The 27,500-nt window shown below is 46.5% G+C and overlaps 1 protein-coding gene across 4 annotated transcripts in view; it reads right to left on the bottom strand.

The window, feature by feature from the left end:
* Positions 1 to 27,500, bottom strand: part of pusl1 (pseudouridine synthase like 1) — a 58,469-nt gene that overhangs the window by 30,196 nt on the left and 773 nt on the right. For 3 of the 4 annotated variants that reach the window (XR_004210116.1, XM_031825778.1, XM_031825779.1), the window contains exons 3-5: positions 10,589 to 10,641; positions 10,171 to 10,305; positions 2,417 to 2,566 (exon numbers count right to left, since the gene is read on the bottom strand). Coding sequence is in view for 3 of the 4 variants with exons in the window: in XM_031825778.1 (XP_031681638.1) it covers positions 2,417 to 2,566; positions 10,171 to 10,305; positions 10,589 to 10,641 (338 nt within the window). In the remaining variant the exon portion in view is untranslated. The remainder of the gene's footprint in view (positions 1 to 2,416; positions 2,567 to 10,170; positions 10,306 to 10,588; positions 10,642 to 27,500) is intronic. The other variant, XM_031825780.1, reaches the window with a different exon arrangement.

The following is a 27,500-nucleotide window of genomic DNA, read 5'->3' as shown; positions in this document are numbered from 1 at the left end:
CTCTGTCTGGGTCAGATATCTCCACTTCATGTCTCTGACTGGGTCAGATATCTCCACCTCATGTCTCTGTCTGGGTCAGATATCTCCACTTCATGTCTCTGACTGGGTCAGATATCTCCACCTCATGTCTCTGTCTGGGTCAGATATCTCCACTTCATGTCTCTGACTGGGTCAGATATCTCTACTTCATGTCTCTGTCTGGGTCAGATATCTCCACTTCATGTCTCTGACTGGGTCAGATATCTCCACCTCATGTCTCTGCCTGGGTCAGATATCTGAACTTCATGTCTCTGACTGGGTCAGATATCTCCACTTCATGTCTCTGTCTGGGTCAGATATCTCCACTTCATGTGTCTGACTGGGTCAGATATCTCCACTTCATGTCTCTGTCTGGGTCAGATATCTCCACTTCATGTCTCTGTCTGGGTCAGATATCTCCACTTCATGTGTCTGACTGGGTGAGATATCTCCACTTCCTGTCTCTGTCTGGGTCAGATAGCTCCACCTCATGTGTCTGACTGGGTCAGATATCTCCACCTCATGTCTCTGACTGGGTCAGATATCTCCACTTCATGTCTCTGTCTGGGTCAGATATCTCCACTTCATGTCTCTGTCTGGGTCAGATATCGCCACTTCCTGTCTCTGTCTGGGTCAGATATCTTCACTTCATGTCTCTGTCTGGGTCAGATATCGCCACTTCCTGTCTCTGACTGGGTCAGATATCTCCACTTCATGTCTCTGTCTGGGTCAGATATCTCCACTTCGTGTCTGTCTGGGTCAGATATCTCCACCTCATGTCTCTGACTGGGTCAGATATCTCCACCTCATGTCTGTCTGGGTCAGATATCTCCACCTCATGTCTCTGACTGGGTCAGATATCTCCACTTCATGTCTCTGTCTGGGTCAGATATCTCCACTTCGTGTCTGTCTGGGTCAGCTATCTCCACTTCATGTCTCTGACTGGGTCAGATATCTCCACTTCGTGTCTGTCTGGGTCAGATATCTCCACTTCATGTCTCTGACTGGGTCACATATCTCCACTTCGTGTCTGTCTGGGTCAGATATCTCCACTTCATGTCTCTGTCTGGGTCAGATATCTCTACTGCATGTCTCTGACTGGGTCAGATATCTCCATCTCATGTCTCTGTCTGGGTCAGATATCTCCACTTCATGTCTCTGACTGGGTCAGATATCTCCACCTCATGTCTCTGTCTGGGTCAGATATCTCCACTTCATGTCTCTGACTGGGTCAGATATCTCCACTTCATGTCTCTGACTGGGTCAGATATCTCCACCTCATGTCTCTGACTGGGTCAGATATCTCCACTTCATGTCTCTGACTGGGTCAGATATCTCCACCTCATGTCTCTGCCTGGGTCAGATACCTGAACTTCATGTCTCTGACTGGGTCAGATATCTCCACTTCATGTCTCTGTCTGGGTCAGATATCTCCACTTCATGTCTCTGTCTGGGTCAGATATCTCCACTTCATGTGTCTGACTGGGTCAGATATCTCCACTTCCTGTCTCTGTCTGGGTCAGATAGCTCCACCTCATGTGTCTGACTGGGTCAGATATCTCCACCTCATGTCTCTGACTGGGTCAGATATCTCCACTTCATGTCTCTGTCTGGGTCAGATATCTCCACTTCATGTCTCTGTCTGGGTCAGATATCTCCACTTCATGTGTCTGACTGGGTCAGATATCTCCACTTCCTGTCTCTGTCTGGGTCAGATAGCTCCACCTCATGTGTCTGACTGGGTCAGATATCTCCACTTCATGTCTCTGACTGGGTCAGATATCTCCACTTCATGTCTCTGTCTGGGTCAGATATCTCCACTTCCTGTCTCTGTCTGGGTCAGATATCTCCACTTCCTGTCTCTGTCTGGGTCAGATATCTCCACTTCCTGTCTCTGTCTGGGTCAGATAGCTCCACTTCCTGTCTCTGTCTGGGTCAGATATCTCCACTTCATGTCTCTGTCTGGGTCAGATATCGCCACTTCCTGTCTCTGTCTGGGTCAGATATCTCCACTTCATGTCTCTGTCTGGGTCAGATATCGCCACTTCCTGTCTCTGACTGGGTCAGATATCTCCACGCTTTAATTTGCTGATTCTCTACACTTCGTGTGTTATTTGCCTTCATTATTCACGTATTGCAAACTCTATTGTCTTAGTGTGAGTGAGTGTGATTCCTGAGCTGCTCTGTAATGAATTGCTTTGGGGTCTCCCCCCTACATGTGGTTTACATACTGAGACATGCAGCGCGCACACACACGCACACACGCACGAATGCACACACACACACTACACACACACACACACACTACACACACACACTACACACACACACACTACACGCACACACACTACACACACACACACACACACACACACACACGATTGCCAGGGAAACTTACATGTGGCGTAACCCCCAGCAGAGGTTAGCATCGGTCAGTGGCGTGCAGGAGTGATGAGTGACGCCCGTGGCTAGCCGGTAGACGTACGTCCGAGACACAGCGCGGAAACGGGCATGGAACCCACCGGGGACCCGGTAGGCACGGGTGATTCTGAGGGGACAGACAATAAACCACGGGTGATTCTGAGGGGACAGACAATAAACCACGGGTCATTCTGGGGGGACAGACAATAAACCGCGGGTGATTCTGGGGGGACAGACAATAAACCACGGGCGATTCTGAGGGGACAGACAATAAACCACGGGTGATTCTGAGGGGACAGACAATAAACCACAGGTCATTCTGAGGGGACAGACAATAAACCACGGGTCATTCTGAGGGGACAGACAATAAACCGCGGGTGATTCTGGGGGGACAGACAATAAACCACGGGTGATTCTGGGGGGACAGACAATAAACCACGGGTGATTCTGAGGGGACAGACAATAAACCACGGGTGATTCTGAGGGGACAGACAATAAACCACGGGTGATTCTGGGGGGACAGGTAATAAACCACGGGTGATTCTGGGGGGACAGACAATAAACCGCGGGTGATTCTGGGGGGGACAGACAATAAACCGCAGGTGATTCTGTGGGGACAGACAATAAACCACGGGTCATTCTGAGGGGACAGACAATAAACCACGGGTGATTCTGGGGGGACAGACAATAAACCACGGGTCATTCTGAGGGGACAGACAATACACCACGGGTGATTCTGAGGGGACAGACAATAAACCACAGGTCATTCTGGGGGGACAGACAATAAACCACGGGTGATTCTGAGGGGACAGACAATAAACCACGGGTGATTCTGGGGGACAGAGAATAAACCACGGGTGATTCTGGGGGGACAGACAATAAACCACGGGTGATTCTGGGGGGACAGACAATAAACCACGGGTGATTCTGTGGGGACAGACAATAAACTGCGGGTGATTCTGGGGGGACAGACAATAAACCGCGGGTGATTCTGGGGGGACAGACAATAAACCGCGGGTGATTCTGGGGGGTCAGACAATAAACCGCGGGTGATTCTGGGGGGACAGACAATAAACCACGGGTGATTCTGAGGGGACAGACAATAAACCACGGGTCATTCTGAGGGGACAGACAATAAACCACGGGTCATTCTGAGGGGACAGACAATAAACCACGGGTGATTCTGAGGGGACAGACAATAAATCACAGGTCATTCTGGGGGGACAGACAATAAACCACAGGTCATTCTGAGGGGACAGACAATAAACCGCGGGTGATTCTGAGGGGACAGACAATAAACCACGGGTGATTCTGAGGGGACAGACAATAAACCACAGGTCATTCTGGGGGGACAGACAATAAACCACGGGTGATTCTGAGGGGACAGACAAGAAACCACGGGTGATTCTGAGGGGACAGACAATAAACCACGGGTGATTCTGAGGGGACAGACAATAAACCACGGGTGATTCTGAGGGGACAGACAATAAACCACGGGTGATTCTGAGGGGACAGACAATAAACCGCGGGTGATTCTGGGGGGACAGACAATAAACTGCGGGTGATTATGGGGGACAGACAATAAACCGTGGGTGATTCTGGGGGGACAGACAATCAACCACGGGTGATTCTGGGGGGACAGACAATAAACCGCGGGTGATTCTGGGGGACAGACAATAAACCGCGGGTGATTCTGGGGGACAGGTAGTAGGTGCCAGGCTCGGCGGTTTGTGTCAACAACTGTAACGCTGCTTGGTTTTTCCAAGCTCAAAAATGTCCCGTTTGTATCAAGAATGATCCACCACCCAAAGGACATCCAGCCAACTGGACGCAACTTGTGGGAAGCGTTGGGGTCAACATGGGCCAGCATCCCTGTGGAACGCTTTCGACATCTTGTAGAGTCCATGCCCCGATGGATTGAGGCTGTTCTGAGGACAAAACTCAATGTTCCTTTTTATTTTTTTATTTAACCTTTATTTAACCAGGTAGGCCAGTTGAGAACACCTTTATTTAACCAGGTAGGCAAGTTGAGAACACCTTTATTTAACCAGGTAGGTCAGTTGAGAACACCTTTATTTAACCAGGTAGGTCAGTTGAGAACACCTTTATTTAACCAGGTAGGTCAGTTGAGAACTGGTTCTCATTTACAACTGCGACCTGGACAAGATAAAGCAAAGCAGTTCGACACATATAACAACACAGAGTTACACATGGAATAAACAAAACATACAGTCAGTAACACAATAGAAAAGTGTATATACAGTGTGTGCAAATGAGGTAGGATAAGGGAGGTAAGGCAATAAATAGGCCATAGTGACAAAATAATTACTATATAGCAATTAAACACTGGAGTGACATGTGTTTTTTCACTTTCAATTTATTTTACTTAGCTAGCAAATGCAGCTAGCTAGTTTAGGGATGCTGTGTTAGCTAGCTGGCTGTAACAGAGGGATGCTATGTTAGCTAGCTGGCTATGACAGAAGGATGCTATGTTAGCTAGCTGGCTATAACAGAGGGATGCTATGTTAGCTAGCTGGCTATAACAGAGGGATGGTATGTTAGCTAGCTGGCTATGACAGAAGGATGCTATGTTAGCTAGCTGGCTATAACAGAGGGATGCTATGTTAGCTAGCTGGCTATAACAGAGGGATGCTATGTTAGCTAGCTGGCTATGACAGAAGGATGCTATGTTAGCTAGCTGACTATAACAGAGGGATGCTATGTTAGCTAGCTGACTATAACAGGGATACTGTGTTAGCTAGCTGGCTATAACAGAGGGATGCTATGTTAGCTAGCTGGCTATGACAGAAGGATGCTATGTTAGCTAGCTGGCTATAACAGAAGGATGCTATGTTAGCTAGCTGGCTATAACAGAGGGATGCTATGTTAGCTAGCTGGCTATGTCTATCCAACACAACACTGGAACTCTTCCAAGTCAAGGTAAGCTTTTGGTGTAAAGCTGTCATCGAAGCAAAGGGTGACTACTTTGAAGAATCTCAAATTTAAAAAATGTAAATATATATTTTTATTTGTTGAACACTTTTTTGGTTACTACATGATTCCATATGTGTTATTTCATAGTTTTGATGTACTCACTATTATTCTACAATGTAGACAATAGTAAAGAATTGAGAAAAACCCTTGGATGAGTAGGTGTGTCCAAACTTTTGACTGGTACTGTACATACAAAAGTAAGTACAAAGTACAAAAGTATGTGGACACCCTTTCAAATGAGTGGATTTGTCTATTTCAGCCACCACCCGTTGCTGACAGGTGTATAAAATCGAGCACACAGCCATGCAATCTCCAGCAATCTCCAGCTCACCATGCACAATGCCAAGCGTCGGCTGGAGTGGTGTAAAGCTCGCCACCATTGGACTCTGGAGCAGTGGAAACTCGTTCTCTGGAGTGATGAATCACGCTTCACCATCTGGCAGTCCGACAGACGAATCTGGGTTTGGCAGATGCCAGGAGAACGCTACCTACCCAATGCATAGTGCCAACTGTAAAGTTTGGTGGAGGAAATCTTAACGCTACAGCATACAATAACATTCTAGACGATTCTGTGCTTCCAACTTTGTGGAAAACTTTCCTGTTTCAGCATGACAATGCCACTGTGCACAAAGCGAGGTCCATACAGAAATGGTTTGTCTAGGTCGGTGTGGAAGAACTTGGCTGGCCTGCACCACAGCCCTGACCTCAACCCCATCGAACATCTTTGGGATGAAATGGAACGCAGTCTGCGAGCCAGGCCTAATCGCCCAACATCCGTTAATGCTCTTGTGGCTGAATAGAAGCAAGTCCCCGCAGCAATGTTCCAACATCTAGTGGAATGCCTTCCCAGAAGAGTGGAGGCTGTTATAGCAGCAATGTTCCAACATCTAGTGGAATGCCTTCCCAGAAGAGTGGAGGCTGTTATAGCAGCAAAGGGGGGGACCAACTCCATATTAATGCCCATGATTTTGGAATGAGATGTTTGGATTCTATCACCCCAGAGACATAGAGAATCCCCTTCCCAAACGTTCCACAGCTTTCTATATAAACGGCTCTGATGCTCGGGAGCTTCTCCCTCTCCCTCCCTTTCAGCCAGGCTGATGACTCAAAAAGAAAGAGCGTATGACTTTTGATCTGAGAGGAGAGAGAGGGAGAAGAGAGAGAGAGAGGGGGGGGGGAGAGAAGGGCAGAAGAGAGAGAGAGAGACATAGAGAGACAGATAGAGAGAGAGACAGACAGAGAGAGAGACAGAGAGAGAGGAAGAGAGTTAAAGAGAGCAGGGCAGAAGAGAGAAGAGAGAGAGAGAGAGAAGGGAGACAGAGAGAGAGAGAGAAGGGAGACAGAGAGAGAGAGAGAGAGAGTTAAAGAGTGCAGGGCAGAAGAGAGAGAGAGAGAGAAGGGAGACAGAGAGAGAGAGAGAAGGGAGACAGAGAGAGAGAGAGAGAGAGAGTTAAAGAGCGCAGGGCAGAAGAGAGAGAGAGAGAGTTAAAGAGAGCAAGACAGAAGACAGAGAGAGAGAAGGATAGAGAGTTAAAGACAGCAGAGAGAGAGAGAGACAGAGAGAGAGACAGACAGAGAGAGAGACAGAGAGAGAGGAAGAGAGTTAAAGAGAGCAGGGCATAAGAGAGAAGAGAGAGAGAGAGAGAGAGAGAGAGAGAGAGAGAGAGAGAGAAGGGAGACAGAGAGAGAGAGAGAATGGAGACAGAGAGAGAGAGAGAGTTAAAGAGAGCAGGGCAGGAGAGAGAGAGAGAGAGAGAGAGAGAGAGAGAGAGAAGGGAGACAGAGAGAGAGAGAGAGAGAGAGAGAGAGAGAAGACCTTTAGGTTACAGAGACGAGAGAGAGAGAGAGAGAGAAGGGAGACAGAGAGAGAGAGAGAGAGAGAGAGAGGGAGACAGAGAGAGAGAGAGAGAAATGGAGAAAAGAGAGAATATCATCCCTGATTTGAAAGGTCTATCTTTAGCTCCTGACTGAGGTCTGTGGGCTTTACATAGTAGATGAGGCAACAAAACACTGCAGAGTAGGGACACACACACACACACACACACACACACACACACACACTGCACCTTGCGTGTACATCTGTGTATTGCGATCAGACTATGATAAAAGCGGTGAATCACATTTTTTCAATCAGCTAATGCTCAGCTCATACTCAACTGTTTCATAAAATGGCCTCATTGGTAATGAACCATTAATGAACATGAACACATTTAGCATCACAGACTACAAGCCATTTTAAAAAGTCTGATAAATCCATTGTAATATAGCCTACTCTTTCTTTCACAATAAATCTATTGTAATATAGCCTACTCTTTCTTCCCCCCTGTATATAACCTCCACATTGACTCTGTATCGGTACACCCTGTATATAGCCTCCACATTGACTCTGTACTGGTACCCCCTGTATATAGCCTCCACATTGACTCTGTACTGGTACCCCCTGTATATAGCCTCCACATTGACTCTGTACTGGTACCCCCTGTATATAGCCTCCACATTGACTCTGTACTGGTACCCCCTGTATATAGCCTCCACATTGACTCTGTACCGGTACCCCCTGTATATAGCCTCCACATTGACTCTGTACTGGTACCCCCTGTATATAGCCTCCACATTGACTCTGTACCGTAACACCCTGTATATAGCCTCCACATTGACTCTGTACTGGTACCCCCTGTATATAGCCTCCACATTGACTCTGTACTGGTACCCCCTGTATATAGCCTCCACATTGACTCTGTACTGGTACCCCCTGTATATAGCCTCCACATTGACTCTGTACCGGTACCCCCTGTATATAGCCTCCACATTGACTCTGTACTGGTACCCCCTGTATATAGCCTCCACATTGACTCTGTACCGGTACCCCCTGTATATAGCCTCCACATTGACTCTGTACCGGTACCCCCTGTATATAGCCTCCACATTGACTCTGTACCGATACCCCCTGTATATAGCCTCCACATTGACTCTGTACCGGTACCCCCTGTATATAGCCTCCACATTGACTCTGTACCCCCTGTATATAGCCTCCACATTGACTCTGTACCCCCTGTATATAGTCTCCACATTGACTCTGTACCCCCTGTATATAGCCTCCACATTGACTCTGTACTGGTACCCCCTTGGCGGTGATGTTTGTGGGCTATACTCGGCCTTGTCTCAGGATGGTAAGTTGGTGGTTGAAGATATCCCTCTAGTGGTGTGGGGGCTGTGCTTTGGCAAAGTGGGTGGGGTTATATCCTTCCTGTTTGGCCCTGTCCGGGGGTGTCATCGGATGGGGCCACAGTGTCTCCTGACCCCTCCTGTCTCAGCCTCCAGTATTTATGCTGCAGTAGTTTATGTGTCGGGGGGATAGGGTCAGTTTGTTATATCTGGAGTACTTCTCCTGTCCTATTCCGTGTCCTGTGTGAATTTAAGTATGCTCTCTCTAATTCTCTCTTTCTCTCTTTCTTTCTCTCTCTCTGAGGACCTGAGCCCTAGGACCATGCCTCAGGACTACCTGACATGATGACTCCTTGCTGTCTCCAGTCCACCTGGCCGTGCTGCTGGCCGTGCTGCTGCTTCAGTTTCAACTGTTCTGCCTGCGGCTATGGAATCCTGACCTGTTCACCAGATGTGCTACCTGTCCCAGACATATTATTTGACCATGCTGGTCATGTATGAACATTTGAACATCTTGGCCATGTTCTGTTATAATCTCCACCCGGCACAGACAGAAGAGGACTGGCCATATAGCCTGGTTCCTCTCTAGGTTTCTTCCTAGGTTTTGGCCTTTCTAGGGAGTTTTTCCTAGCCATCGTGCTTCTACACCTGCATTGCTTGCTGTTTGGGGGTTTAGGCTGGGTTTCTGTACAGCACTTTGAGATATCAGCTGATGTACGAAGGGCTATATAAATACATTTGATTTGATTTGCATTGCTGTCAGAGTGATTAGAGGGACAATAGAGTTCTGAGTACCAGGCAGTTAGCAAGTTTAGTAGACTACTAATGACCATCAGCAGCATCAGAGTTTGGAGAAGCCTAATTATCGTGACTAAACGGCCACGTGGAATTTGACTTCCTTCATGACTTGAGACCGCCAGTGTGGCGGTAATACAGTCCCCAAAACATCCATACCTCAACCTAACCTACATTTAATATGGTCCCTGCAACATCCATACCTCAACCTAACCTACATTTAATATGGTCCCTGCAACATCCTTACCTCAACCTAACCTACATTTAATATGGTCCCTGCAACATCCATACCTCAACCTAACCTACATTTAATATGGTCCCTGCAACATCCATACCTCAACCTAACCTACATTTAATACGGTCCCTGCAACATCCATACCTCAACCTAACCTACATTTAATACGGAACAACCTAGGAACCTGCAACATCCATACCTCAACCTAACCTACATTTCACCCCACACTGTCTGTACAGCCCTACTCCTTACTCATTTATGCATTTAAATATAATTCATTCAACCAACATTTAATTTAAGTTCAATTGCAAACATATTTCAATGACTTTTCTGTCAAATGCATTTTCATTTGCTTATTTTGTCTGATGTGGTACAAACTGTTTCATTGATTGATTGACTGATTTGGTCATTGATTGATTGACTGATTTGGTCATTGATTGATTGTTTAAATGAATCCAGAGTGGAATATTTAGTTTGAGCTGAATCCGGACTCTTCCACAGTTTCAATTAAATAAAGACCAAATAAGGAAAGGTGCTCTCACCTGATTGGCTCTGGTCTCAGGTGGAAGTTGAGGGCGTCAACCAGGACCTCCTCAGCAAATGGGGGCTTGCCGTTCTGCCGCTGGAGGTCGAAGTGGGCGGAGTTTCCAAGGGCGTGGACACCGGTGTCTGTCCGACTGGAGATGGATAGACAGAGACCTGGTTACACACACACACACACACACCCACACACACACACTCACACATATCCACACCCGCACACACAACACACACACACACGCACACACACACATCCGCATACACACACACACGCACACACACACGCACACACATCCGCATACACACACACACCCGCACACACACACGCACACCCACACCCACACACGCACACACACACCCGCACACACCCGCACACACACACATGCACACACATACAGACCCGCACACCCACACACTCACCTGGAGATGGACAGAGAAACCTCATTCACCGGCCTCAAACTCCGTACCGCATCCTAACAGACAGAGAGAGAGAAAGCTTTTACTATCTCATCCTGGAATATACAAGGTCAGAGGTCATCTGCCTTTGGCCTAAAGAGCAAGAACCCAGACCTCCTCCTTGAAATCAGACATACAGACATCGTCATCCTACAAGAAACCTGGTATAGAGGAGATGGACCCACTGGTTGCCCTCTAGGTTACAGAGAGCTGGTAGTCCCATCCACCACACTACCAGGTGGGCGGTATAGAGGAGATGGACCCACCACTCTAGGTTACAGAGAGCTGGTAGTCCCATCCACCAAACTACCAGGTGGGTGGTATAGAGGAGATGGACCCACTGGTTGTCCTCTAGGTTACAGAGAGCTGGTAGTCCCATCCACCACACTACCAGGTGGGCGGTATAGAGGAGATGGACCCACCACTCTAGGTTACAGAGAGCTGGTAGTCCCATCCACCACACTACCAGGTGGGTGGTATAGAGGAGATGGACCCACTGGTTGCCCTCTAGGTTACAGAGAGCTGGTAGTCCCATCCACCACACTACCAGGTGGGTGGTATAGAGGAGATGGAGCCACTGGTTGCCCTCTAGGTTACAGAGAGCTGGTAGTCCCATCCACCACACTACCAGGTGGGTGGTATAGAGGAGATGGACCCACTGGTTGCCCTCTAGGTTACAGAGAGCTGGTAGTCCCATCCACCACACTACCAGGTGGGTGGTATAGAGGAGATGGACCCACTGGTTGCCCTCTAGGTTACAGAGAGCTGGTAGTCCCATCCACCACACTACCAGGTGGGTGGTATAGAGGAGACGGACCCACTGGTTGCCCTCTAGGTTACAGAGAGCTGGTAGTCCCATCCACCACACTACCAGGTGGGTGGTATAAAGGAGATGGACCCACTGGTTGCCCTCTAGGTTACAGAGAGCTGGTAGTCCCATCCACCACACTACCAGGTGGGTGGTATAGAGGAGATGGACCCACTGGTTGCCCTCTAGGTTACAGAGAGCTGGTAGTCCCATCCACCACACTATCAGGTGGGTGGTATAAAGGAGATGGACCCACTGGTTGCCCTCTAGGTTACAGAGAGCTGGTAGTCCCATCCACCAAACTACCAGGTGGGTGGTATAGAGGAGATGGACCCACTGGTTGCCCTCTAGGTTACAGAGAGCTGGTAGTACCATCCACCACACTACCAGGTGGGTGGTATAAAGGAGATGGACCCACTGGTTGCCCTCTAGGTTACAGAGAGCTGGTAGTCCCATCCAGCACACTACCAGGTGGGTGGTATAAAAGGAGATGGACCCACTGGTTGTCCTCTAGGTTACAGAGAGCTGGTAGTCTCATCCAGCACACTACCAGGTGGGTGGTATAAAGGAGATGGACCCACTGGTTGCCCTCTAGGTTACAGAGAGCTGGTAGTCCCATCCACCACACTACCAGGTGGGTGGTATAGAGGAGATGGACCCACTGGTTGCCCTCTAGGTTACAGAGAGCTGGTAGTCCCATCCACCACACTACCAGGTGGGTGGTATAAAGGAGATGGACCCACTGGTTGCCCTCTAGGTTACAGAGAGCTGGTAGTCCCATCCACCACACTACCAGGTGGGTGGTATAAAGGAGATGGACCCACTGGTTGCCCTCTAGGTTACAGAGAGCTGGTAGTCCCATCCACCACACTACCAGGTGGGTGGTATAGAGGAGATGGACCCACTGGTTGCCCTCTAGGTTACAGAGAGCTGGTAGTCCCATCCACCACACTACCAGGTGGGTGGTATAGAGGAGATGGACCCACTGGTTGCCCTCTAGGTTACAGAGAGCTGGTAGTACCATCCATCAAACTACCAGGTGGGTGGTATAGAGGAGATGGACCCACTGGTTGTCCTCTAGGTTACAGAGAGCTGGTAGTCCCATCCACCACACTACCAGGTGGGTGGTATAGAGGAGATGGACCCACTGGTTGTCCTCTAGGTTACAGAGAGCTGGTAGTCCCATCCACTAAACTACCAGGTGGGTGGTATAGAGGAGATGGACCCACTTGTTGCCCTCTAGGTTACAGAGAGCTGGTAGTCCCATCCACCACACTACCAGGTCTCTGTAACCTAGAGGGCAACCAGTGGGTCCATCTCCTCTATTCTCCAAAAAGAAGAACCCTATGCCGGCGAGTGAGGCAGAAGGACGGATGAACCCTGCAGCTCAATGTAGGTCTCCATAGCCGACAGAGAATAGTCTTCTCCAGGACGAAGTGGTACCTGGGAGGAGAAGGTCGATCCCGCAGTCATAGGGACGTTGCGGAGGAAGCGAAGTGGCCCGGCCTATAGAGCGCACCAACATCCATAGGAATGGAGAGGGGCTCAGTGGGGATGCCCAGCTTGGACGCCAGGGTAGCATCCATAAAGCTGTCATCGTCCCCAGACTTGATGAGTACCCAGAGAGATTAACTGGTTCCCACACAGCAAGATGGCATGAAAAGGGGAGAGAGTAAGGCGAGAAGGAAAGTTATCCGTATGTCCCACCAGAATACTCGCATCCTACCGGTGAGCCTGTTATTTTAGTGGACAGGTGGACACGAAATGACCACTCGTCCCGGAATACAGGCAACTCTTCGTGTGAAGCCTGTATAGGCATTCGGCTAGGGACAGCCTAGTTCTGCCTAGTTGCATCAGCTCGGGAAAAGGTGAATTGGCAGACTTTGGAGATCGTCGGGGGAACTCGGGTAGCCCCGGGTTCTCTCGGCAATGGCGCCGTTGGGGACTTCCGGGATGTCTCGGAGGCGGAGATGGCCCGAGTCAGGGCAGGCAGAGGTCAGTAATCCAGATCAGAGTCCATAAGGTACAGAATGGCAGGCAGTCTCCAGGTCAGGGCAGGCAGAGGTCAGTAATCCAGATCAGAGTCCATAAGGTACAGAACGGCAGGCAGGCTCCGGGTCAGTGCAGGCAGAGGTCAGTAATCCAGATCAGAGTCCATAAGGTACAGAATGGCAGGCAGTCTCCAGGTCAGAGCAGGCAGAGGTCAGTAATCCAGATCAGAGTCCATAAGGTACAGAATGGCAGGCAGTCTCCAGGTCAGGGCAGGCAGAGGTCAGTAATCCAGATCAGAGTCCATAAGGTACAGAACGGCAGACAGGCTCCGGGTCAGGGCAGGCAGAATGGTCAAAACCAGGAAAACTAGAAAACAGGAACTAGAAAAAGACAGGAGCAAGGGGAAAATGCTGGTAGGCTTGACAAACAAAACAAACTGGGAACAGACAAACAGAGAACACAGGTATAAATACACAGGGGATAATGGGGAAGATGGGCGATACCTGGAGGGGGGTGGAGACAAGCACAAAGAGGTGAAACAGATCAGGGTGTGACATTCACCAAACTGTTGGAAAGTTTGGAAGAACAGAATCATCTAGAATGCCATTGTATGCTGTAGCGTTGGTGATCTTAGGCTTGTGTGCGGCTGCTCGGCCATGGAAACCCATTTCATGAAGCTCCCGACGAACCGTTATTATGCTGACGTTGCTTCCAGAGGCAGTTTGGAACTCAGTAGTGAGTGTTGCAACCGAGGACAGACAATTTTTAAGCGTTATGCACTTCAGCACTCGGCGGTCCCGTCCTGTGAGCTGGTGTGGCCTACCACTTCGTAGGTGAGCCGTTGTTGCTCCTAGACGTTTCCACTTCACAATAAAGGCACATACAGTTGACCGGGGCAGCTCTAGCAGGGCAAAAATGTGATGAACTGACTTGTTGGAAAGGTGGCATCCTATGACGGTGCAACGTTGAAAGTCACTGAGCTCTTCAGTAAGGTCATTCTACTGCCAACATTTGTCTATGGAGATTGCATGGCTGTGTGCTCAATTTTATACACCTGTAAGCAACAGGTGTGGCTGAAATAGCAGAATCCACTCATTTGAAGGGGTGTTCACATACTTTTGTATATATAGTGTATCTTTCCTATCATACTTTACACATTGTTACAACACCGTACATAGCCAATAATATAACGTTTGAAATGTCTATATCATTTTAAAGCACGTGAGTGTAATGTTTATTGTTAATTTCTGATTGTTAATTTGCCTTGTTTATTTTCCTTTTGTTTGTCGCGAGAGAGAGAGAGAGAGAGAGAGAGAGAGAGAATGAAATCGATTCTTGACTTGAACCACCATGAGCTCGTTGTGATGACAAGCTAAAACAGAACGGTCAGAAATAAGCCTCAGAATGTCGGTCCATGAACTGAATCATGGAACAAGATTCTAAATGAGACATTCCATTCCCGATGTGGAAACAGATGTGAACACATTTTATATGGCTGTATAAACTCCACTTTATTGCACCAGTTGCAAGGACCCAGATTAAGACTAGTCCTGGACCTTAAAAAAAAAAAATCCCTTTCAATGGAGATTATTTTAGTCCTGTAGGCTTACAGTCCATAATGTTCTGTTCATGGGAGAGGTGTAAACAAGAGGTATTTGGTCTCTTAGTTCATGTGATAGGAATAAAACAGGAAGACTTTAAATGTGCCACCTATGAAATGAGAATACAATCATGTCTGGGAGGAGGTGAACCCATAGAGTCATGTCTGGTAGGAGGTGAACCCATAGAGTCATGTTTGGTAGGAGGTGAACCCATAGAGCCATGTGGTAGGAGGTGAACCCATAGAGTCATGTCTGGTAGGAGGTGAACCAATAGCGGCATGTCCGGTAGGAGGTGAACCCATAGAGTCATGTCTGGTGGGAGGTGAACCCATAGAGTCATGTATGGTAGGAGGTGAACCCATAGAGCCATGTCTGGTAGGAGGTGAACCCATAGAGTCATGTCTGGTAGGAGGTGAACCCATAGAGTCATGTCTGGTAGGAGGTGAACCCATAGAGTCATGTCTGGTAGGAGGTGAACCCATAGAGTCATGTCTGGTAGGAGGTGAACCCATAGAGTCATGTCTGGTAGGAGGTGAACCCATAGAGTCATGTCTGGTAGGAGGTGAACCCATAGAGCCATGTGGTAGGAGGTGAACCCATAGAGCCATGTCTGGTAGGAGGTGAACCCATAGAGCCATGTCTGGTAGGAGGTGAACCCATAGAGCCATGTGGTAGGAGGTGAACCCATAGAGCCATGTCTGGTAGGAGGTGAACCCATAGAGCCATGTGGTAGGAGGTGAACCCATAGAGTCATGTCTGGTAGGAGGTGAACTCATAGAGTCATGTCTGGTAGGAGGTGAACCCATAGAGTCATGTCTGGTAGGAGGTGAACCCATAGAGCCATGTCTGGTAGGAGGTGAACCCATAGAGTCATGTGGTAGGAGGTGAACCCATAGAGCCATGTCTGGTAGGAGGTGAACCCATAGAGTCATGTCTGGTAGGAGGTGAACCCATAGAGTCATGTCTGGTAGGAGGTGAACCCATAGAGTCATGTCTGGTAGGAGGTGAACCCATAGAGTCATGTCTGGTAGGAGGTGAACCCATAGAGCCATGTGGTAGGAGGTGAACCCATAGAGTCATGTCATAGGAGGTGAACCCATAGAGCCATGTGGTAGGAGGTGAACCCATAGAGCCATGTGGTAGGAGGTGAACCAATAGAGCCATGTCTGGTAGGAGGTGAACCCATAGAGCCATGTGGTAGGAGGTGAACCCATAGAGTCATGTCTGGTAGGAGGTGAACCCATAGAGCCATATCAGACTGGGTGGGACCTCATGTTATGACGTTATACTACGTCTACAATATTCAGATCACAGATGGGAACTGCGCATATTAAACCAAATACCTTTTCAGACAGTAGTTACAGCCGCTGTATAGACTAGTCCAGTGATCAGATTAACAACCACACACACATACCCAAACAGACACTAAATAACTACATACACACACACACACACAACCATGTACACACGCATAGTTGCCACACTAGACATTTCAGAAACCTGCCTAAGCCTCGAATGACCCGAGTCAAAGATGTGTTTCAAAGTGTTTCAAAGATTTAATATCAGGTGTCAGGAAGCATCACCAACCGTGTGAACCAAATAATCACATCAGGACAGACAACATCATTTATTTTTAATTTAACCTTTATTTAACTAGCCAAGTCGGCTCGCAGTGATGATGTCATAATGATTTTTCTGTGATCTCTGCAAAGAGTTGGGGATAAATGCCCGTACATTTTTATTTCACAATTTCAAAAATCAACTTTTCAATTTCTTATTTGTTCAAATGTTCAAGGAAATCTCAAAAACAAACATCTTGTTGTATTTTCAGACAGCACGTGTGAATACGGTACACAGAGATCCAGATTGAACAGACAAGTGAACCTTTTTTCACATGGAGGCCATCTGCAGGCTTTACAAACTACTGGAGGATTTAAAGGAGGATCCATAATTCACTTCAAATCATATTATAAATGCACACTTTCATACCAGTCTGTATCACAGCTATAGACTGGGGTGTGTATGTGTGAACAGACTGGCCCATAAAAACCCATCAGATTGTAAGGGGCTTGTTTACGGTCTAATAACATCTACCTAGACTTGTTCGACACAGCTCTCTCTCTCCACCCCCACCCCCATCTTTCTTTCTTTCTCCCTCTCTCCATCGGTCTCTCCACCCTGAAGCAGCAGAAGCAGGCATCCATAATCGAAACCGAAACCACAGAAATATCCTCCTCCATTCCTCAGGGGCAAACTGTCATTAAAAGCCCAAGTTCTTAACGGTTCTAGAATGCCTTGTTACTTCCTTCGTTGAAGTAGCCAACAGTCACCGATTCGGACATTATTCAGAATAAGTGAATGTGTGGTTTCCTCTGAAATGACCCTAAACCAATCCAGTCGTGTTACTGTAGATCAATGTTTCTGTTTGAGGAAGAGAATAAGGAATGCATTTTTTTAAAAAGGGGCTTACACCAACATTGACTGTTATTTTTCTTCAGGTACTGCAGATGTGAATGAACACAGGCTGTCAATTGTTTTTTTTTAGCTGCTTGTCAATCACATGTATTGATATGTAATTATGTGAATAGTTACCGGAATGTTGCATGTCAATGGTACACTAGACATTACGTAGGTAGTCAGCAGCTCCAGACCTCCCCTCTCCCTGTGGCTGGTAGTCTCTTCAAACAGTCAGTATCTCCAGACCTCTCTCCTCTCTAGCTGGTAGTCTCTTCAAACAGTCAGTATCTCCAGATCTCTCCTCTCTCTCTAGCTGGTAGTCTCTTCAAACAGTCAGTATCTCCAGACCTCTCCTCTCTCTCTGGCTGGTAGTCTCTTCAAACAGTCAGTATCTCCAGACCTCTCTCCTCTCTGGCTGGTAGTATCTTCAAACAGTCAGTATCTCCAGACATCTCCTCTCTCTCTCGCTGGTAGTATCTTCAAACAGTCAGTATCTCCAGACATCTCCTCTCTCTCTCGCTGGTAGTATCTTCAAACAGTCAGTATCTCTAGACCTCTCCTCTCTCTCTAGCTGGTAGTCTCTTCAAACAGTCAGTATCTCCAGACCTCTCCTCTCTCTGGCTGGTAGTCTCTTCAAACAGTCAGTATCTCCAGACCTCTCCTCTCTCTCTAGCTGGTAGTCTCTTCAAACAGTCAGTATCTCCAGACCTCTCCTCTCTCTGGCTGGTAGTCTCTTCAAACAGTCAGTATCTCCAGACCTCTCCTCTCTCTCTAGCTGGTAGTCTCTTCAAACAGTCAGTATCTCTAGACCTCTCCTCTCTCTCGCTGGTAGTCTCTTCAAACAGTCAGTATCGCCAGACCTCTCTCCTCTCTAGCTGGTAGTCTCTTCAAACAGTCAGTATCTCCAGACCTCTCCTCTCTCTCGCTGGTAGTCTCTTCAAACAGTCAGTATCTCTAGACCTCTCCTCTCTCTAGCTGGTAGTCTCTTCAAACAGTCAGTATCTCTAGACCTCTCCTCTCTCTCGCTGGTAGTCTCTTCAAACAGTCAGTATCTCCAGACCTCTCCTCTCTCTCTAGCTGGTAGTCTCTTCAAACAGTCAGTATCTCCAGACCTCTCCTCTCTCTCTGGCTGGTAGTCTCTTCAAACAGTCAGTATCTCCAGACCTCTCCTCTCTCTCTAGCTGGTAGTCTCTTCAAACAGTCAGTATCTCTAGACCTCTCCTCTCTCTCGCTGGTAGTCTCTTCAAACAGTCAGTATCTCCAGACCTCTCCTCTCTCTCTAGCTGGTAGTCTCTTCAAACAGTCAGTATCTCCAGACCTCTCCTCTCTCTCTAGCTGGTAGTCTCTTCAAACAGTCAGTATCTGTCTACCAGGCCACATCAGCCTAGTCTAAATCCCTCTGTCTGTGTGTCTGTCCACCAGGCCACATCAGCCTAGTCTAAATCCCTCTGTCTGTGTGTCTGTCCACCAGGCCACATCAGCCTAGTCTAAATCCCTCTGTCTGTGTGTCTGTCCACCAGGCCACATCAACCTAGTCTAAATCCCTCTGTCTGTGTGTCTGTCCACCAGGCCACATCAGCCTAGTCTAAATCCCTCTGTCTGTGTGTCTGTCCACCAGGCCACATCAACCTAGTCTAAATCCCTCTGTCTGTGTGTCTGTCCACCAGGCCACATCAGCCTAGTCTAAATCCCTCTGTCTGTGTGTCTGTCCACATCAGCCTAGTCTAAATCCCTCTGTCTGTGTGTCTGTCCACCAGGCCACATAAACCTAGTCTAAATCCCTCTGTCTGTGTGTCTGTCCACCAGGCCACATCAGCCTAGTCTAAATCCCTCTGTCTGTGTGTCTGTCCACCAGGCCACATCAGCCTAGTCTAAATCCCTCTGTCTGTGTGTCTGTCTACCAAGCCACATCAGCCTAGTCTAAATCCCTCTGTCTGTGTGTCTGTCCACCAGGCCACATCAGCCTAGTCGAAATCCCTCTGTCTGTGTGTCTGTCCACCAGGCCACATCAGCCTAGTCTAAATCCCTCTGTCTGTGTGTCTGTCCACCAGGCCACATCAGCCTAGTCTAAATCCCTCTGTCTGTGTGTCTGTCCACCAGGCCACATCAGCCTAGTCTAAATCCCTCTGTCTGTGTGTCTGTCCACCAGGCCACATCAGCCTAGTCTAAATCCCTCTGTCTGTGTGTCTGTCCACCAGGCCACATCAGCCTAGTCTAAATCCCTCTGTCTGTGTGTCTGTCTACCAAGCCACATCAGCCTAGTCTAAATTCCTCTGTCTGTGTGTCTGTCCACATCAGCCTAGTCTAAATCCCTCTGTCTGTGTGTCTGTCCACCAGGCCACATCAACCTAGTCTAAATCCCTCTGTCTGTGTGTCTGTCTACCAAGCCACATCAGCCTAGTCTAAATCCCTCTGTCTGTGTGTCTGTCCACATCAGCCTAGTCTAAATCCCTCTGTCTGTGTGTCTGTCCACACCAGCCTAGTCTAAATCCCTCTGTCTGTGTGTCTGTCCACCAAGCCACACCAAGCAGCAGCATGTCACCACAACAATAAACGTGTCTTTCTCTCAGAGTCAGACTGACATATTCCATAACCCTGACAGATCTCTCTGTGGAGCAACGGAATGGAGCAACTATATGGTGGATGAGATACCAGGCTAGCCTAGTCCCAAAAACTATATGGTGGATGAGATACCAGGCTAGCCTAGTCCCAGCAACTATAAGGTGGATGAGTAACCAGGCTAGTCTAGTCCCAGCTACTATAAGGTGGATGAGTAACCAGGCTAGCCTAGTCCCAGCAACTATATGGTGGATGAGTAACCAGGCTAGCCTAGTCCTAGCAACTATATGGTGGATGAGTAACCAGGCTAGCCTAGTCCCAGCAACTATATGGTGGATGAGTAACCAGGCTAGCCTAGTCCCAGCAACTATAAGGTGGATGAGTAACCAGGCTAGCCTAGTCCCAGCAACTATAATGTGGATGGATGAGTAACCAGGCTAGCACAGTACGGCTCAGTTTGGCTCAATAGTGTGAAAAATGTAACTCTCCTACCACTTTGAATGCAGAGGAACACACAGACAGGAGCATCTCAATTCAAACAGTCACTTCCACTTTATCCATGAAATGGTGATGATGTCGTGGAATGTTGTGTGTTCCCAGAGGCTGGTTTTATAAGTCCGAAATAGAGAAATTGAGATGCTTTGTATTCAGTTGCTGGTGTGGGTTTTTGAATAATGAATAATAATAATAATAATGAATGAATAATGAATAATAACAATGAATGAATAATGAATAATAATAATGAATGAATAATAATAATAATAATGAATGTATGAATGAATAATAATGAGTGAATAATAATAATAATAATGTATAATAATAATGAATGAATAATGAATAATACTAATGAATGAATAATGAATAATCCTAATGAATGAATAATGAATGAATAATAATAATGAATGTATGAATGAATAATAATAATGAATAATAATAATAATAATGAATGTATGAATGAATAATACTAATGAATGAATAATAATAATAATAATGAATGAATAATGAATAATAATAATGAATGAATAATGAATAATAATAATGAATGAATAATAATAATAATGAATGAATAATAAATAATAATAATGAATGCATGAATGAATAATGCACTAGAGACTAAGAGACTGTAACAGTACGGTACAGTGAGTCCAATAGCTCTATGGAATAAGGCCTATTTTAAAAAAATCTAATACAACTGAATGGAGAGAGACCAGTAGTCTCAATTTTAGTAGATCATTCATACTGTATACAGTGGGGCAAAAAAGTATTTAGTCAGCCACCAATTGTGCAAGTTCTCCCACTTAAAAAGATGAGAGAGGCCTGTCATTTTCATCATAGGTACACTTCAACTATGACAGACAAAATGAGAAAAAAAAATCCAGAAAATCACATTGTAGGATTTTTTATGAATTGATTTGCAAATTATGGTGGAAAATAATCTGAACGTAAGGCGCTACAGAGAGTAGTGGGTACGGCCCAGTACATCACTGGGGCCAAGCTTCCTGCCATCCAGGACCTATATAATAGGAGGTGTCAGAGGAAAGCCCATAAAATTGTCAGAGACTTCAGTCACATAAGTTATAGACTGTTTTCTCTGCGTTAACAGAGCACGAAGTCTAGGACCAAAAGGCCCCTCGACAGCTTCCAAGCCATAAGCCTAACAATTAATAAAATCGCCAGCAGACAATTTACATTGAACCTTCCATAAAAATTTTTACACTGCTGCTATTTGCTGTTTATTATCTATGCATAGTCACTTCACCCCTATCTACATGTACAAATTACCTCTACTAACCTGTACCCCTGCACACTGACTCGGTACCGGTACCCCCCCTGTATATAGCCTCCACATTGACTCTGTACCGGTACCCCCTGTATATAGCCTCCACATTGACTCTGTACCGGTACCCCCCCCCTGTATATAGTCTCCACATTGACTCTGTACCGGTACCCCCCCCCTGTATATAGTCTCCACATTGACTCTGTACCGGTACCCCCTGTATATAGCCTCCACATTGACTCTGGACCGGTACCCCCTGTATATAGTCTCCACATTGACTCTGTACCGGTACCCCCTGTATATAGCCTCCACATTGACTCGGTACCGGTACCCCTTGTATATAGTCTCCACATTGACTCGGTACCGGTACCCCCTGTATATAGCCTCCACATTGACTCTGTACCGGTACCCCCTGTATATAGCCTCCACACTGACTCGGTACCGGCACCCCCTGTATATAGCCTTCACACTGACTCGGTACCGGTATCCCCTGTATATAGCCTCCACACTGACTCAGTACCAGTACCCCCCCTGTATATAGTCTCCACATTGACTCGGTACCGGTACCCCCTGTATATAGCCTCCACATTGACTCTCTACCGGTACCCCCTGTATATAGCCTCCACATTGACTCGGTACCAGTACCCCCTGTATATAGCCTCCACATTGACTCTTTACCGGTACCCCCTGTATATAGTCTCCACATTGACTCTGTACCGGTACCCCCTGTATATAGCCTCCACATTGACTCTGTACCGGTACCCCCTGTATATAGACTCCACATTGACTCTGTACTGTAACACCCTGTATATAGCCTCCACATTGACTCTGTACCGTAACACCCTGTATATAGCCTCCACATTGACTGGGTACCGGTACCCCCTGTATTTAGCCTCCACACTGACTCTGTACCGGTACCCCCTGTATATAGCCTCCACACTGACTCTGTACCGGTACCCCCTGTATATAGCCTCCACATTGACTCTGTACCGGTACCCCCTGTATATAGCCTCCACACTGACTCTGTACCGGCACCCCCTGTATATAGCCTCCACACTGACTCGGTACCGGTACCCCCCTGTATATAGCCTCCACACTGACTCGGTACCAGTACCCCCCCTGTATATAGTCTCCACATTGACTCGGTACCGATACCCCCTGTATATAGCCTCCACATTGACTCTCTACCGGTACCCCCTGTATATAGCCTCCACCTTGACTCTGTACCAGTACCCCCTGTATATAGTCTCCACATTGACTCGGTACCAGTACCCCCCTGTATATAGCCTCCACATTGACTCTGTACCGGTACCCCCCTGTATATAGCCTCCACATTGACTCTGTACCGGTACCCCCTGTATATAGTCTCCACATTGACTCTGTACCGGTACCCCCCTGTATATAGCCTCCACATTGACTCTGTACCGTAACACCCTGTATATAGCCTCCACATTGACTGGGTACTGGTACCCCCTGTATATAGCCTCCACATTGACTCTGTACCGGTACCCCCCTGTATATAGTCTCCACATTGACTCGGTACCGGTACCCCCTGTATATAGCCTCCACATTGACTCTGTACCGGTACCCCCTGTATATAGTCTCCACATTGACTCGGTACCGGTACCCCCTGTATATAGTCTCCACATTGACTCTGTACCGGTACCCCCTGTATATAGCCTCCACATTGACTCTGTACCGGTACCCCCCTGTATATAGTCTCCACATTGACTCTGTACCGGTACCCCCCTGTATATAGTCTCCACATTGACTCGGTACCGGTACCCCCTGTATATAGCCTCCACATTGACTCTGTACCGGTACCCCCCTGTATATAGCCTCCACATTGACTCTGTACCGGTACCCCCTGTATATAGCCTCAACATTGACTCTGTACCGTAACACCCTGAATATAGCCTCCACATTGACTGGGTACTGGTACCCCCTGTATATAGCCTCCACATTGACTCTGTACCGGTACCCCCCTGTATATAGCCTCAACATTGACTCTGTACCGTAACACCCTGAATATAGCCTCCACATTGACTGGGTACTGGTACCCCCTGTATATAGCCTCCACATTGACTCTGTACCGGTACCCCCTGTATATAGTCTCCACATTGACTCTGTACCGGTACCCCCTGTATATAGTCTCCACATTGACTCTGTACCGGTACCCCCTGTATATAGTCTCCACATTGACTCTGTACCGGTACCCCCTGTATATAGTCTCCACATTGACTCGGTACCGGTACCCCCTGTATATAGTCTCCACATTGACTCTGTACCGGTACCCCCTGTATATAGCCTCCACATTGACTCTGTACCGGTACCCCCTGTATATAGTCTCCACATTGACTCTATACCGGTACCCCCTTTATAGAGTCTCCACATTGACTCTTTACAGGTACCCCCTGTATATAGTCTCCACATTGACTCGGTACCGGTACCCCCTGTATATAGCCGCCACATTGACTCAGTACCGGTACCCCCTGTATATAGCCTCCACATTGACTCTGTACTGTTACCCCCTGTATATAGCCTCCACATCGACTCTGTACTGGTACCCCCTGTATATAGCCTCCACATTGACTCTGTACCGTAACACCCTGTATATAGCCTCCACATTGACTGGGTACTGGTACCCCCTGTATATAGCCTCCACATTGACTCTGTACCGTAACACCCTGTATATAGCCTCCACATTGACTCTGTACCGGTACCCCCTGTATATAGCCTCCACATTGACTCTGTACTGGTACCCCCTGTATATAGCCTCCACACTGACTCTGTACCGGTACCCCCTGTATATAGCCTCCACATTGACTCTGTACCGGTACCTCCTGTATATAGCCGCCACATTGACTCTGTACTGGTACCCCCTGTATATAGCCTCCACATTGACTCTGTACCGGTACCCCCTGTATATAGCCTCCACACTGACTCTGTACCGGTGCCCCCTGTATATAGCCTCCACATTGACTCTGTACTGGTACCCCCTGTATATAGCCTCCACACTGACTCTGTACCGGTACCCCCTGTATATAGCCTCCACATTGACTCTGTACCGGTACCTCCTGTATATAGCCGCCACATTGACTCTGTACTGGTACCCCCTGTATATAGCCTCCACATTGACTCTGTACCGGTACCCCCTGTATATAGCCTCCACACTGACTCTGTACCGGTACCCCCCTGTATATAGCCTCCACACTGACTCTGTACCGGTACCCCCTGTATATAGCCTCCACACTGACTCTGTACCGGTACCCCCTGTATATAGCCTCGTTATTGTTATTCTTAATGTGTAACTTTTTATTATGACTTTTATTTTAGTCTACTTGGTAAATATTTTCTTCTTGAACTGCACTGTTAGGTAAGAGCTTATAAGAAAGCATTTCACGGTAAGGTCTCCACTTGTATGTGACAAATAAAGTTTGAGTTGATGTGAGGACAATCACATATCACAGTCCTAGTATGTCCATTTTTTACAGTAGATAAATACTATAGAACGCGGTACAACTCTGATCCCACTCCATATTGAGCCATATACAGTATGGCCTGTTTCAAGTGTGGCTTTCCTTTCGGGGGAAGATGTTTGTCCTGTCTGGAAGTCAGTAAATGCTTTTGGTTTCTCACAAAATATGGGTTTGACCACAGACAAATAACAGGACTTACGCGGTATGTCAGACTGTTTCCAGTTACAGACGGAAAGTATTCAGAGCCTTTGACTTGTGTCAAATGGATTAAAGAGAAACATTTTCCTCATCATTGTACACACAATACCCCATAATGATATCACAATACCCCATAATGATATCACAATACCCCATAATGATATCACAATAACCCATAATGATATCACAATACCCCAAAATGATATCGCAATACCCCATAATGATATCACAATACCCCATAATGATATCGCAATACCCCATAATGATATCGCAATACCCCATAATGATATCACAATACCCCATAATGATATCACAATACCCCATAATGATATCACAATACCCCAAAATGATATCGCAATACCCCATAATGATATCGCAATACCCCATAATGATATCACAATACCCCATAATGATATCACAATACCCCATAATGATATCACAATACCCCATAATGATATCGCAATACCCCATAATGATATCACAATACCCCAAAATGATATCGCAATACCCCATAATGATATCGCAATACCCCATAATGATATCACAATACCCATAATGATATCACAATACCCCATAATGATATCGCAATACCCCATAATGATATCGCAATACCCCATAATGATATCGCAATACCCCATAATGATATCGCAATACCCCATAATGATATCACAATACCCCATAATGATATCACAATACCCCATAATGATATCACAATACCCCATAATGATATCACAATACCCCATAATGATATCGCAATACCCCATAATGATATCGCAATACCCCATAATGATATCGCAATACCCCATAATGATATCGCAATACCCCATAATGATATCGCAATACCCCATAATGATATCGCAATACCCCATAATGATATCGCAATACCCCATAATGATATCGCAATACCCCATAATGATATCGCAATACCCCATACTGATATCACAATACCCCATAATGATATCACAATACCCCATAATGATATCGCAATACCCCATAATGACATCGCAATACCCCATAATGACATCGCAATACCCCATAATGACATGTATTATATTAAGTTTAGTTTAGTTTAAGTTTATACTGCATTATTGACTGTATGTTTGTTTTTACTCCATGTGTAACTCTGTGTCATTTTATCTGTCGAACTGCTTTGCTTTATCTTGGCCAGGTCGCAATTGTAAATGAGAACTTGTTCTCAACTTGCCTACCTGGTTAAATAAAGGTAAAATAAATAAATTTAAAAAAAGTTTAAATCAGTGTTAATTCAGTATTGTTGTAATAGTCATTATTACAAATAAATAAAAATAGTCCGATTAAATCTGCTTTTTTTGGTCCTCCAATAATTGGTATCGGCGATGAAAAATCATAATCGGTCAAACTATAATTGTGATGTCATTATGGGGTATTGTGATGTCATTATGGGGTATTGTGATGTCATTATAGGCTATTGGGTGTAGATTGATGAGGGGAAAAAAATAAGGCTGTAACGTAGCAAAATGTGGAAAAAGTTAAGGGGTCTGAATACTTTCTGAATGCACTGTATTGTCCAGTCATTCCAGTAGACATAAACTCAGCAAAAAAAGAAACGTCCCTTTCTTTCACAGATAATTCGTAAAAATCCAAATAACTTCACAGATCTTCATTGTAAAGGGTTTAAACACTGTTTCCCAATGCTTGTTCAATGAACCATAAACAATGAATGAACATGCACCTGTGGAACGGTCTTAAGACACTAACAGCTTACAGACGGTAGGCAATTAAGGTCACAGTTATGAAAACTGGAGATGCACTGCAATACTTAATGCAGCTGGTGAACACACCAGATACTGACTGTTACTTCTGATTTTGACCCCCCCTTTGTTCAGGGACACATTATTCTATTTCTGTTAGTCACATGTCTGTGGAACTTGTTCAGTTTATGTCTCAGTTATTGAATCTTGTTATGTTCATACAAATATTTACACATGTTAAGTTATTTTTTTTACTGAGTTGATTTGATTATGCA

This window comes from Oncorhynchus kisutch, linkage group LG5, assembly GCF_002021735.2.
Source record: "Oncorhynchus kisutch isolate 150728-3 linkage group LG5, Okis_V2, whole genome shotgun sequence".
Classification (NCBI taxonomy): Eukaryota; Metazoa; Chordata; class Actinopteri; order Salmoniformes; family Salmonidae; genus Oncorhynchus; species Oncorhynchus kisutch.
This window is presented reverse-complemented; position numbering and strand designations above follow the sequence as displayed.